This window comes from Plasmopara halstedii, assembly GCF_900000015.1.
Source record: "Plasmopara halstedii genome assembly, contig: Scaffold_110, whole genome shotgun sequence".
NCBI classification, from domain to species: Eukaryota; Oomycota; class Peronosporomycetes; order Peronosporales; family Peronosporaceae; genus Plasmopara; species Plasmopara halstedii.
The window spans coordinates 1,514,369-1,527,068 of NW_020187031.1; the positions used below are offsets into that span (position 1 = coordinate 1,514,369).

A 12,700-nucleotide genomic window follows, 5' to 3' on the forward strand; every position below is an offset into this window, starting at 1 on the left:
CACTAAGAAATCGGATCGTGATCGACAAGTGCGTACGATCCAAATACGCTTCACGAATGAGCTCGAACATTTTAATTGAGTGATTTCTCGATACCATTATAGCAGGAATTGTCACTTTTGATTCAAAATCCTTGTGCGAATGTCCTGCATCCATCACAAACGCTTCTCCATTTCCTTCATCAATATTATTGGCCACTAATACGGCGACTGCGCCCGCTTGTTGCGCATGCCAGACTTTTGTGATAAAATTGCACAATCCTCGTTGGACCACTGCAATTGTACCCTTTAGCTCTGTTACATTGTATAGTGGTCTATGCGCAGTCACTGGCTGACCCACAATAGCATGTGCATAGATATCCTGACCTCTCCTTACCTTCTTCGCACCGAAATCGGCTAGCGGACAGTAAACAAGATCGCCATCAAGCTCCAGAAATGACCAAAACATTGGAAAAAATCAAATCAAGATATACCAAACGGTCGGAAGTTACATTTTAAAGGACGCATAGCCACACAATCAAGCAGTCGCCATTTCTAATGAGCGGATTTCTATCGTCTCCCCAATCTGCAGACCCTTTGCCAACTATTTCGCCGTCACCAGCGACATGGACACCCCAAGAGCTACAGACTCTACACACTGGATTAAATACCTTTCCAATCGATCAATTTGATAATGTCACACGTTACATTAAAATTGCTGCCACATTGCCACGCAAATGTGTGCGTGATGTTGCCTACAAGGTCAAAGCTCTCGGATATACAGGAGGCCCAACGACTACCACAAAGCGCATGAAAATCGAACGTTACAAAGATCCAAATATTCCGTCAGCTGAGCTTGAGGAAGCACGACTGGTAGCACTTTTACAGGACAATGTACTGACACTCAATACAATGCGCACGAATTTACTGAATGGCAGAATTGACACACGTGAACAGATGATGAGATTTCGAGCTAATTGTGACACGGTACTCACTGCGTACGTGGAATTGCATTGCTACTAAACACATATGTTTGTCCTAACTGAAGTGTCGCTTTTTTTGTGCTCAAGGTTGGGTGCCATCTGCACGTCCATTCCACCATTGCCGTTGCAACTTGACACATCTCTCTTAGAGAACGAGCAAGACAAAAGCGACAACAGTTCATGAATGTACACAAATCAGTTTTTACCAATACTTTTGCCATTTAACGTCTGTGACTTCGAGCATCTTTTTCTCGATTTTCTTGATGCCTTCGATCTCGACTGCGATTGCGACTGCGACTTCGCCGTCGGACTTTTTCCACCGAACTTGGTCTTCTTCTATCGTCTCGATCGGATTTCTTGTCTTTTGATACTTCTTTCTTTTGTTTTTTTCTCGTTTTCTTTTTTTCTTCTCCTGGCAAAGTAGGCCGTTTTGTTGCCCCTAGCCCCAACAATTTGTGTCTTGGTTGTGGCGTCAAACCTACGTCATCCGCATTGACATTTCCAGTCCAGCCCATTCCACGCAAAAGCGCCGCTCCAAATTCTTCAATGGGTATAGACTCGTAAACATCACTGTGAACATCAAGAGCTTCGGGTCGTGAAGCTACATCATGCCGATACTTGTCGACAACGTCTTGTAACTGATCAAGACCTGGAACAACATTTTGTTGCAAAATGGGCAATTTTCCATTTTTGTGTAATTGCGAATTGTTGTTTGAAAACAATTCCGCACGCTTTTCTCCCCTCTCACTAGGAATCACGAGGGTTTGATCACTATTGTGAGTCGTTGCATGTGCGTGCGTCTCAGCCAAAATTTCGGCTGCGGCTTGCTCGTCCACTGAAGTGCCTATTTCAATAGTTAATTCGGGTTCATTGCAATTTTTAATGTCTTTTGAGACCACATTCTGGGTAGTACTTGCCAATAGAGGAATGACCAATGGCTGCTTTCCGTACTCCGTTAGCGCTGCTGGCACAGTAGGATCAAATTCAGTCACATAGACTTTCTCAGATACCTGACGAGTCGTAGGATTGCAGACTTTGAAATCTGCAGATGCAACAAGCGCCTTCTTCTTTCCCTTCTTGAGCGTGAAACCACCCAACTTCATGACCACTGGACCTTTATGTCTGTGGAAAATAACGACAAATAGTCCGATACTATACAAATAGTATGCACGAATGAATCAAATATTTGCAACAGGTAAATTCAATTTTGACATTGCCCTACTTTACAACGGCAACTCGGTAGCTCTACGTATCTGATTATCGTTGCATAATCGATGTTTCTTGATGCTTAATGCTCAGCTGTGACTTTGTCTTGTAGTCGATTTCGATTGAATCAATACGTCATATCGAGGATATGATTGTGTCTCGAATCAAGATCAAGTGCATGACAGCGTGTACGCTAACAAAGTTAGAAGAAAGCGACAAAAATCTTCGGCAGTGCTCGTGTAAGACGGACAGATATCGTGTCCAAATTCAGCACCTTGAAACCTTGCTGTGGTCGACAGTCAGGCGTCATACGCATTGAATCAACACTATTGACACCTCATAGAGCCTGGGATGCATGCTGACCGATAACGACGCTGCCTAAACGATGTACTATTAAATCGGATGTGCCACGCTGTGTCTCCAAAGACTCGATGTTTCACCGCGAGGGGTCTATTTAGAGTACGGAATCGTACCAATATTCAACTGAGTGAGATGGAAACAAGTTGGACACATATGTTGTATGTTCTGTAAATATAAATGAGCTGTTCCACAGCATAGTCGTCACAAATTACCTGGTTAGCTTTTATGAGGTTTGGCAAACTTGAAACACTCATAGAACTTCTTCCTTCCGCACTTCAACCGTTTCCTGTTTACCCGAAGGTGTAACGTTGACTCGTCCGGCTACATTCAATAACAACAAAGGCTATCATGGATTCTGAGAGAGAATTCTTGCCATCACAGTAGAAACAGCTCTCGATTCACGAACACAGTCCACCATCTCTCACCACTCTAACCGGGTGCTCAAGATTCAATTTCTGACACCACAAAATATGCATGGTAAGGCAGTGCAAAAAAAAATCAACCCTTCTCACGTTCAGATGTCTCTTGTGCAAAGATTCTGCTCGTGAGGTCTTCTTGCTAGGGGCTGCTGGAGCGACCCGCTGCTGTTTATGGCCGAAATCATGGTCATCTCAACTTTTTGTACTTTCGAAAAGCTTAAACGCTTATCTATCATCATCAGCCCCACAGCATGTGTCATCTTTACTCTTACCCACTTCAAGATCATCGAGCACTTGTACAGGGTGTATAGTCTATCACAATTTATTTGTTGGATTTACTACAATGGATGCCAAGTGCAACGGTGTTTCTGTGCGACTTGTGCAGAGAATACTTGGACTCAACAAAGCTTACAGATGTGTTCGTAAGTTCCACCCAGAAGCGGAATAAGAGCTGTTCAAACAAGTGATATATCTTCTTTTACAGCGTTATGTTATCTTCACTTATATCAGTAGTAGTCCACAACTTAAATTATGCTTTGCATCTAATACATATGACAAGGCTATGAAAAGAAACTAATATATTAAATGAAGAGTATATGAATGACATCTTACTCATACTGCATAATGCTCTCTCTCATAGGCTGACGCGACGCCAGGCAACTTGAGATAGTCGTAAAAGGTTTGGAGTTCAGGAACCTTGAGCCACTCCTCCAACGTGTAAGTCTTCGTTTCATCCCATTTTTTTAAATCAAGCAACGCTTTCTTGTAAGCAATTGGACGTATGTTGCGAGACAACATTCCCTGAGCATCAACTTTCGCTTTAATTAACACTTTTGCCATACCGACTTCGATTTTCATCCAAAGGCGATCAAGAAACCAGATTTGAGGCATAGTAGATGACCAAATCTCATTCAACGAGGCAGGTGTAACGGTAGTTCCAGGGACGCCCAACAAATCGCGGTACCGATAAAACATAGTTGCGACATTTGTATCAGTCGGCATATAGAACTTGTAGTTCTCTGATTTGCCATGACTGATCAAGGTTTCCAAAGTGAGTGGGGTATAATCACTGAGAAGTGCTTTATCGTATCCATTCGGTCCTTCATCAATAAGTCTTGTCACAACGGCTAATTTAGTATTGGCAAATGCTCTATTGCGATAGCGCAAAAAGGCCCTGTATGGCGTCAAAAGCCACCGCATCAATGACGAAAAGACTCCCTTGTTGACATTGTTTGGCTTGTCAACTACCTTCTCCACAGTTTGAACAACGGCATTAGGATTGAGCTCAATTCGTTCTTCATCCATATAGCGCTTGTCATCATTGGTTACAACCGTTTGATTTTTTTCAATGTTGTGCTGAGCAACAAGTGCCATCTCAGACTCGGGTTCCTCCTGCCGCGGGATCGAGTGAGCGCCAAGGGTGGCGAACCCATGAAAGAGAAGAGAGAGGAGGAGCACGATATTGCGCATTCTAGCTGTTCGTCAACTGCTTGTCAAAATTTGCAATGAGCTTCCGTTAATCGAAGCCCACTCCCAACCTATGTAGCCAGATTAGTATCCTCTCCGCCTTTTAGTTCATACAGCGTCACTTCTATCACTGGGGATACTCGAAAACAAAACATATGCGCTGTAAATTCAAGCAGAATCAGAAAACAATTTTTCGAGATTGCTGTTCTGTATAGGACCACATGTACTTAATTTCAATCATGAATTCGTATAGATAGTATCTTAATATTGTACTTACCCGGTAGTCTTAATCTACACATGTACTATCTTTGCCTCTTTAAAAAACTCCAAATTTTTGCCCACGCACTTAAATCAGTTTGAAGAAGGTCAGTCAACTGGATCTTGAATTTCTAGTCAAGAAAAACGTGATTTTTCCATACTATACGCTCGGAGAAATAGAAAGCCAGAGGCTTGCGATATGATTTTTTCCATGCTTAGTATAATATTAAATATGTACGTATTTTTCCTCTTCAACAAAGTATTAGATGATTCGGAGCAGATTCAGGATATAGCATGCTCGCAGAAAACAGATACCCAGCCAGCTGTGTTTACCGAGTATCGATTGCAAAAAAAATACTTTAAAATTACTTCCATGTGTTATTTCTTGCTCTTCTTGTCGAATTTTCGCTTATGGATTTTTTTTTAACCTTCGAAAATATTAAATTCTTGTTTAAAAAAAAATGAGATTAGAAACTTTGTTAAAATATATTATTTCCTTAGAAAACAATATACAAAAAATGAAAGGAAAACTTGTATGTAAAACAAAAAGAGGTACGGCAGATTCACCAAGCATGCTGCCTCTAGAAATGCGGTGCGTCCGCGAACTGTTTGAATCAATTTGTTTTTGAATCAAAAAATTGCGCCACATTTCAATAACATAAACCATGGAGTACTTTTTTGTCATTGATGCGTTTACCTGTGCTGAGGCTAGATGAAAGAAGAGTGATATCTTGTACTTTGCGCCGACTTTTTTGATCACGAAAAAGTCATGACAAGAGTCGAATAGTACATGGTGATGATAAGCTAGATACACCCACAATTAAATGCTAACTCCAATTTTTTAAGAGGATGTGTTGTGGAACAGCAATGAGCGGTTGGATTTGTTCATGGCTGTCGATTGGCTCGGTAAATATTACTTGTTGCTCTTGAGAGACGTAAACTTTTTCTCGTTGCGGTGAGTACTCCGCGCGAGATGCTCTAGGAATGACTGGTCATGCCACAGAGATTATCCCACGCATCAGCGACGGTAATAGTCTGGTGACACAGTTGTTCGGGTCAAATCGTGGCCATGAATAAACCTATTCCGCCGATAGTTTCTTCCATATTTACTTAGATATCGGTTGTGAAAACACAAATTAAACGCTTAGGTGCAGTACTCGAGTGAATGAGCTTAGGTAAGCTGTTCGTCAACATTGGCGAGTGTGACATTGGCACCGAAATTAATATTTTATGGGTTGCTTCTTCAGGCAATGTGGCATTCGGGCATCCCACAAGAATGATGACCATTGTGGATTGATAAGTGCATATTCCCAAAAATGACTCGAAGAAGTGGCTTCGTATAGTGCGGGCTATACGACCCCTCACAACCCTTTTTAAATTGATGTTAATGGTATTTAACCGCAGCATAAGAGGCTGCCTTTACGCCTGAAATTATGTTCTAAGTATGCCACCATTCTGGCACTTCCAAAGTCAGATATAGAATTTTAGATCGTCAGTGGCGCTTTAGCCTTTGTAAGATACTGCATTTTGTTTCAAGCACATATGAATGCGTGTTTGCATATGGGTCTTGCTAACTGGGAACTGATGAGAGAATTCTTCTGTCCACAACAAAGGGTTACCTGCAATGAAGAATGCCTTCGTCAACTCAGGGTGCAACTGATTGGATCAAAGTCATTTTGATTTATACAAATGCCGCGCACAGCAATGTCGTCACCCCATTTTTCACAGAAAATGTCAAAATGGATACTCTTCTTTTCCGAGAATGCATTTGCGGTAAGTTATAAGCCGGACTGATGTAATGTAGTCGCGGACGTCCGGGTCAAACACAACATGTAAAACATTGATTGAGGCTGGGGGCAGAGCTCAAATAACACGTTCTCGATGCGCGCTAATGCACATGAGCTGGCAGTCCATCAGTAAAAGTTATAGTTGGTCTCTCAAAATACGCGTCCGAAATATTCCTGGTTTGTTTGACCATTGTTAACCGTCTGAGCAGATCGGCTCGTCTTGATGCTGTCGGTGGCGTTGTAAACAGTGAGGATACATCCTTACTATTATCTAACAAAATTCTTCGCCAACACGGCTTACCGATATTTAATAGACATCCGCAATTACAGCGACGTTTATGAAAAATGTTTGGTTTAAGATGAGGTCACAGCTTGCATTTAGGCGATCAAGTATAACTTTTGAATCGCGTTCTAGCGGGTATCCTCTGAAGAACTCGCGCTGAAAAACCATGCTGCTCGGAAGTTGGTCGCACCCATTAAACTTGCAATGACTCACGCAATACATTCCGCTAAAGGCTTTACTTAATTTTACATAAAAGATTTCGTAGTCGTTGAATGCTTTTGACGCCCCCACAAACAGGCTAAGGTCTTGGTGAGTTTACTGTCGATGCAGTCGCTTGTCTTTATCGGCCCGGTAACCCTGTGTAGAAAAATTAATGATTCTAAATCAGTGATATTAAGCGTCATCGCTGGGTGTGCGAAGCTATGGCCAAGAGGCAGGTTTTTTTAAAGCACTTGAAGCCAGCAAGCACGCAAATATTGAGTTGGGCAAAAGGTTATAGTGAATGCAGTTAGTCTACATACAGCTGTGGCCCAAGTTGGGATCACGCTACAGTAAAACGCTCATGTTTGTCCCGAAACAGGCTCTATCTTATGCATTAATCATCCCAACTTAGAGCAAAAACGTCCTAGACTGAACGTGCCATATCACAATCATAATCTTTCAAGTAGGTCGGGTATGAAGCGCTCCCTTGTCTACAGAGCAGCGTCTTGACCATGCCCTATAGCTGAGCTATCCTCTGCTTCAAGGTCGCAACGCAGTAGGTGTAAAATTAGGTATGGTTTAAGTCACATCGTGCGGTGGAAAAATTACATAGTGTATAGTGTATCCGGGATATGATTCATCCTATTCTTGGATCATTATACTTCTGAACATAGTCTGCTAGTTTTTATCGCTCCTGACGAAAAAACAATTGTATCGAGCGCCACCTGTACACTTATGTAGTTGGTGCGTGCGTTTGCGGCATATGCCACTTCAATTTCATTCACATTGTGAACAAATCCTTACATAGCGTTCGCGCATGTAATTGGTTTTGCTTGTCCGCGTACACGCAGCGACCGAGGAAGACTTTATCCAGTTAGCACGCTTCACCGCATGTTGCACAATTTCAGCAGGCCGATGCTTGCTTGAAAGAAGAGAAAAGGTGAAGTGACATTTATTATGGCCGATAAACTAATATGTAATGTCAATTCTGACAAATTAGAATCGAGGGATATACATCTATAGAGGGTCGATAGTCAATGTTAACACAAGCTTACACAACACGTGTATTGGGACTGGCCCATCAAAGCACAATAGTACTCATTTCGGCGTGCAGTCTTCCAGCTTAGACACAGCAAATGCATTGCGTAATTGCTGTGTATGAGCTAAAGCTTCCTTTATGAATTTCTCAACTTTTTGTCCGATAAATTCATTTTTTGAGCTCTCACCCTCGATGCCTGAACACACATTATCAGTGACAGTATATATTTTCGTTTACTGGCGTCTGATTGTCGATCTCCTGAAAGTGTATCGCCAGATCTCCTGAAAGTGTATCTCCAGCGTAATCTTATAGCTGGTGAGTGTTACAGACAAGTAACCACCGCTCTTGGCTGTTAGATTGCCAGTTTTTCGATTTCGGCGAGACGAACAACTGATATCATGTTACTGATCGTGTTTAATTGTCCCGGGGAATCGAGCACAACATGTTCTTTTTCAGATACGATAGATTCCGTTCATAACTTGGTCAATGAATACAACTGCTACCAAGTGTTTTGATATTCTAATAGAAAATGTTATGACACCATGAGTCAGCGTTTACATTCGCGTAGACGTCAATAATTTTTGCTCTACAAATGTTGCAATAAGAACGTCAAAAGCTGATTAGGTTCTGCGTATGCTTTCCTTTAGTCAAAGGTAATGTTACATGCGTAAGTTATGTTCTATGCCAGAAATCACGTCCATTGGCGGTAATATAGACGTGAAGAGCAACATAAATTGATATTTTGAGCAGTAGTATCATAACTAAACTAAATCAGTCTGATATGACATCTCAAAATCTTGCACACGTCTTCGAGGCGAGGGAGATGTACATCTTCAAGAACAACTCCGATTACTCCATATACGAGCAAAACGTTTTTGCCACAGTACCATGCACATTAATGCTCTCCACCATATGCTTTTTAACGATATTGATGCCTCGGAAGCTCTGTTACATCTCTCGCGGACCATTTTTATTAAGGTCAGTGTCTGCCCTGCAAATAGTGACTTATCATTGACTGCCTTCGCCGACTCTCGTTCGACGACAGCGGCACTAATGTGCTCTGACTTGTTTAAAAAAATCACTTTATAAAGACCGCAATACAGTGTCGCTTTTATCCGTCATATTAATCCTAATGTATAGAGCTTCGAGCTCGAAGTCCGAATTCGACTTCAAAGTAGATATAGACTCTCAAGACTGCGTCAAAGGATAGGTACTGCTAATTTTCTCAAGAGACTGTAAGTGTGGTGCATGACAGTGATTACTGCCAGCTTAAGAACAGAGCAAGAGCACAGAGCCTGCTTGAGCTGATTTTTTTTACTGGTGCACAACGTGTACATGTGTCAATGTATGTCATGATTTTGGTTTTTGACTATAGCTTAGAGCACTTAGCAATAACATTACTTATTTTTTCGGATACTTACGTGACCTGGTAAACGCCCGCATCATAGCTCTTCTGCGTCTTAGCAAAGCTGATATATGACTCACAAAAGCTCCGTTAAGTGGAGAAGTAAACGGCGCCAATGTCTTCAATTTTTCGATCGATCTATGGATCATGGCGTTGTAGCCGCACCAAACCTGGACACAAAGTCAATTTTCCAGGCCAAGTCAAAAATCATGCAGTGTTTCATGCAATGGAATGACTACAAATCTCAAACTGAAGGGTTGTAATGTTCTCGTTGCTAGAAACTAGTGAAAATATCACCTTTGTGGTCAGTTGTTTCCACTGACAAAAAATCGAGTCAACCACTATTTAAGTGAGAGTATTGGCATATCCAACCAAAGCAAATTCTTTCGACTTTCCATTACACACACGTCGACGTAAGAGGAGAAACAACCGGCATATCTTCCTCATCAAATCTTTTCGTTGGACAAATCACCAAGCGCACCATGTATTCATTCGTTTTCAAGGTGCCGATTCCGGCAAACACTTGATCTATCGACACAGTTCCTGGATAACCACCCGTGGTCACTCGTTTTCGGCTGCCAATCAATTCATGGCTCTTGCTTCTCAGGCCACGTCTACTCATAATCAGGTCATACAGTTTGTACGTCTGGAGAACTGTAAATACTTCCTTCTTATGGGAGGCTCAGTTGAAGATCAACCATGATCATCATCGCGGTGACCACCGCACCTGCAGCAGGGGTCGTCGTAGCTCTTTGCGTAGAGGAAGCTAAGCTAAGGTCACCGACCTTACGTTCTTTCCAAGAACCAGTACGAGGGTAGCGGATTGCGATCTGCTACGTTAAAGTACTAAAAACCTTAACCAAGGCAAACGAACACTTTTGTTCAAAATTGAAACTGTATTTAGTTGTTTTAGTTGCGGCAGAGCCGCCAATATCTAAAACCCATGGTATATAGTAATACCTAATTAATATAGCAAAACCTGATAAATATGCATTACTACTGACAATCCTGTCACGTGGTGGCTTCTTGTTACGGTATCGCCACACCACTGTGTGATTCCACTAATACATGCCTATGTACGGTCGCGCAAGATTGTGCGACCAGCCATTCATACAAAGGTACGTGTTAACCCGTTACAGTACCAATGTCCAGCTTCACTGAGACAAAGGCATTGCTTCTAGTGCATCCGAAAGCACTGAATCATTTTCAGCAACATTTTGCTTCCGCGCGTAATTGCGCGATGCGCCGTATTCAATCATTACTGAAAACAGACGACCGTAAGTCTTCCTTCTCGCTGTGCGAGGAGGCCAATCCGACTCGTTTCATTAACGAATGAAAATAATCCTTCGAGGGCTAAACCCTCGTGAGTGATTCTACCACCACTCACAGGAGCTTAGAGCTACCCCAGTGGGTCACCCTGTATCTACTGGGTTCCGGAGTTTCTCGAATACTTCGTGGTAGTGTTATCAAGAGGCTCGGAATTATTACAACGGGGGCCGTACTGAGAGGTTCGTCTCTTACGTTGACAATCGTGGCGGATATGACCAAATTGTTGACATTCATATCAGCGATTTTGCTGCCTTTGAACAGTCACCACGCTAATATCCATTATTTCTGGATTTCCGGAACTACACTCCCTGTTTAGTCGTAGATCCTTTTCGATTATGTTGTATCAGATTGGAGTCGTTAGGGAGTTTTAAAGCCTATTGGCTATAATGGTATACATAACTTCACCTTTTCTTCTTTAACGTAAGTCAACAGCTCGCTGGGAGTAAGCAACATGCTGTGAGGCGCGTCAGTTGATCTACGCCTTCCTCAGTAAGTGTGTGCACACGAACGGGCAATTACCGTTACTCTTGGTAGCGATATTAGTCACTCTAATGCCAATTACCTCGATAAATTTATCGATGCGTAATGCAAACAGTACAGGCGGTGGTCGTCCTCAGATCAACAGGAAGGGATATGCGTTCTGAACACACTCGCAATGGGAGTGGAAGTGTATAGCGAAGCTGTGAGCTTTAATCGGAGATCACGCAGTCTCCAATAGCTCAACGCCAAGCAAGTTTTACTGAGTATGAGCAAGTCGTGTTAGATATAGCGATGCATATTATGGTTTTGTCTCACAATGCAAGAGGTGAGAGGGGGTATACGAATGGCAAGTATGTATAAGACTGCAATGTGTAGCTGAAAAAAACAACAGATCAAACTGTAGCATTTCTGCATTTACGCAAGCGTTTCAGACAGCGCAGGCAATAACAAAGAAATGAGTAATACGTCTCAAACCTTATATCAGGAACAACCATGAGCCAAAGCAAAACATTCCTATTCGTTATGTTCGCAATGATACACGCGATTTAGGCCTCGACCAACTTTTTATGAATTTTAGTTTTTCCTCGTATCCTTTTTTTGTCCCCCTGACACTTCGTGGAATATTTTTAGACTAGGTGGGCGATGAGTTGTCGATATTAATTGACTTGCCGATGTCAGCCAAGCTAATCTTCGTATGGCTATTATCAAAACTATTACGAGCGTCATACATCACGTGTGTTACGACTGACGATCAAGACAGAAAAGCAGCATTAAGACGCCAGAAACAGACAAACTTACATGAATCTTGATGTGGTCAATTAATCTTGATTAAGCTTGGTTGGTATATCAACGCATGCAGTGCCTGAAAAGCAGCTGCGCTCATGCAAAATGGACTCTTCTAGCTGAAGCCAAAAATCAATTGTGACACCCTTTCGATATTTCTTGAGTAAACCTGGATCATCTGCGCTTTATGCGAGCTTAATGAAGCCATTACGCGACATGGAACATTCACAAATAAGGTATTCTGTTGAAGAAAAAACATGAAGGTAAGACGCTGCATATTATCGTCGCTACTGCAGGAAGGCGTTTCCACCAAATTTAAAGATCATACGATCAATAGCCCATTCTGTATGATGTCATAAATGTTCATTGCGAATAAATTGGCTCAGCTGAACAGCCAGTTCACTTATAATGGTCGTGTAGAAGAAATTAAAGTGCTATAGAGGGTAACGAATGCTTTTCTGCTACATATTGATTTGCGATCTGAGCAATCAGCTTTGGCTCTATAGGCTCAAATTGGCAAGATTCACTTGTTTTATGAATCCTGAATGCCTTATGTCTCCACTGATTAAAGTTATTGAAATGTCTACGGATAATCGTGAACGGAGCGTCAGACCACTACACATGATAGAAGTGAAGCGCGGGTGGTCTCGTAGCAAAGTAAATTTTACTGGACATGTTTTACAATCCAGTCTGTCTTCTAATCAAGCTATAAGGGTCCTTGGAA

At 42.0% G+C, this 12,700-nt stretch overlaps 4 protein-coding genes across 4 annotated transcripts; 2 read left to right on the forward strand and 2 right to left on the reverse strand.

Annotated features, from left to right (window-relative positions):
• Positions 1–534: 534 nt before the first annotated feature.
• PHALS_00315 (hypothetical protein L915_06761) lies at positions 535–1,143 on the forward strand (the record flags this gene model as incomplete). Its single annotated transcript, XM_024730347.1, has 3 exons — positions 535–870; positions 934–974; positions 1,047–1,143. 3 exons carry the CDS (start codon positions 535–537, stop codon positions 1,141–1,143), a joined length of 474 nt encoding a protein of 157 aa, XP_024572362.1.
• An 11-nt stretch (positions 1,144–1,154) lies between these two features.
• On the reverse strand, positions 1,155–2,062 carry PHALS_00316 (uncharacterized protein; the record flags this gene model as incomplete). The annotated part of the gene is made up of 2 exons (XM_024730359.1): positions 1,155–1,187; positions 1,271–2,062. The coding sequence occupies 2 exons, from the start codon at positions 2,060–2,062 to the stop codon at positions 1,155–1,157; spliced, it is 825 nt and encodes a 274-aa protein (XP_024572363.1).
• A 70-nt stretch (positions 2,063–2,132) lies between these two features.
• Positions 2,133–2,484, forward strand: PHALS_00317 (uncharacterized protein; the record flags this gene model as incomplete). Its single annotated transcript, XM_024730370.1, has 2 exons — positions 2,133–2,198; positions 2,278–2,484. 2 exons carry the CDS (start codon positions 2,133–2,135, stop codon positions 2,482–2,484), a joined length of 273 nt encoding a protein of 90 aa, XP_024572364.1.
• Positions 2,485–3,473: 989 nt separating this feature from the next.
• Positions 3,474–4,414, reverse strand: PHALS_00318 (RxLR-like protein; the record flags this gene model as incomplete). The annotated part of the gene is made up of 3 exons (XM_024730381.1): positions 3,474–3,486; positions 3,557–3,585; positions 3,641–4,414. The coding sequence occupies 3 exons, from the start codon at positions 4,412–4,414 to the stop codon at positions 3,474–3,476; spliced, it is 816 nt and encodes a 271-aa protein (XP_024572365.1).
• Positions 4,415–12,700: the final 8,286 nt, after the last annotated feature.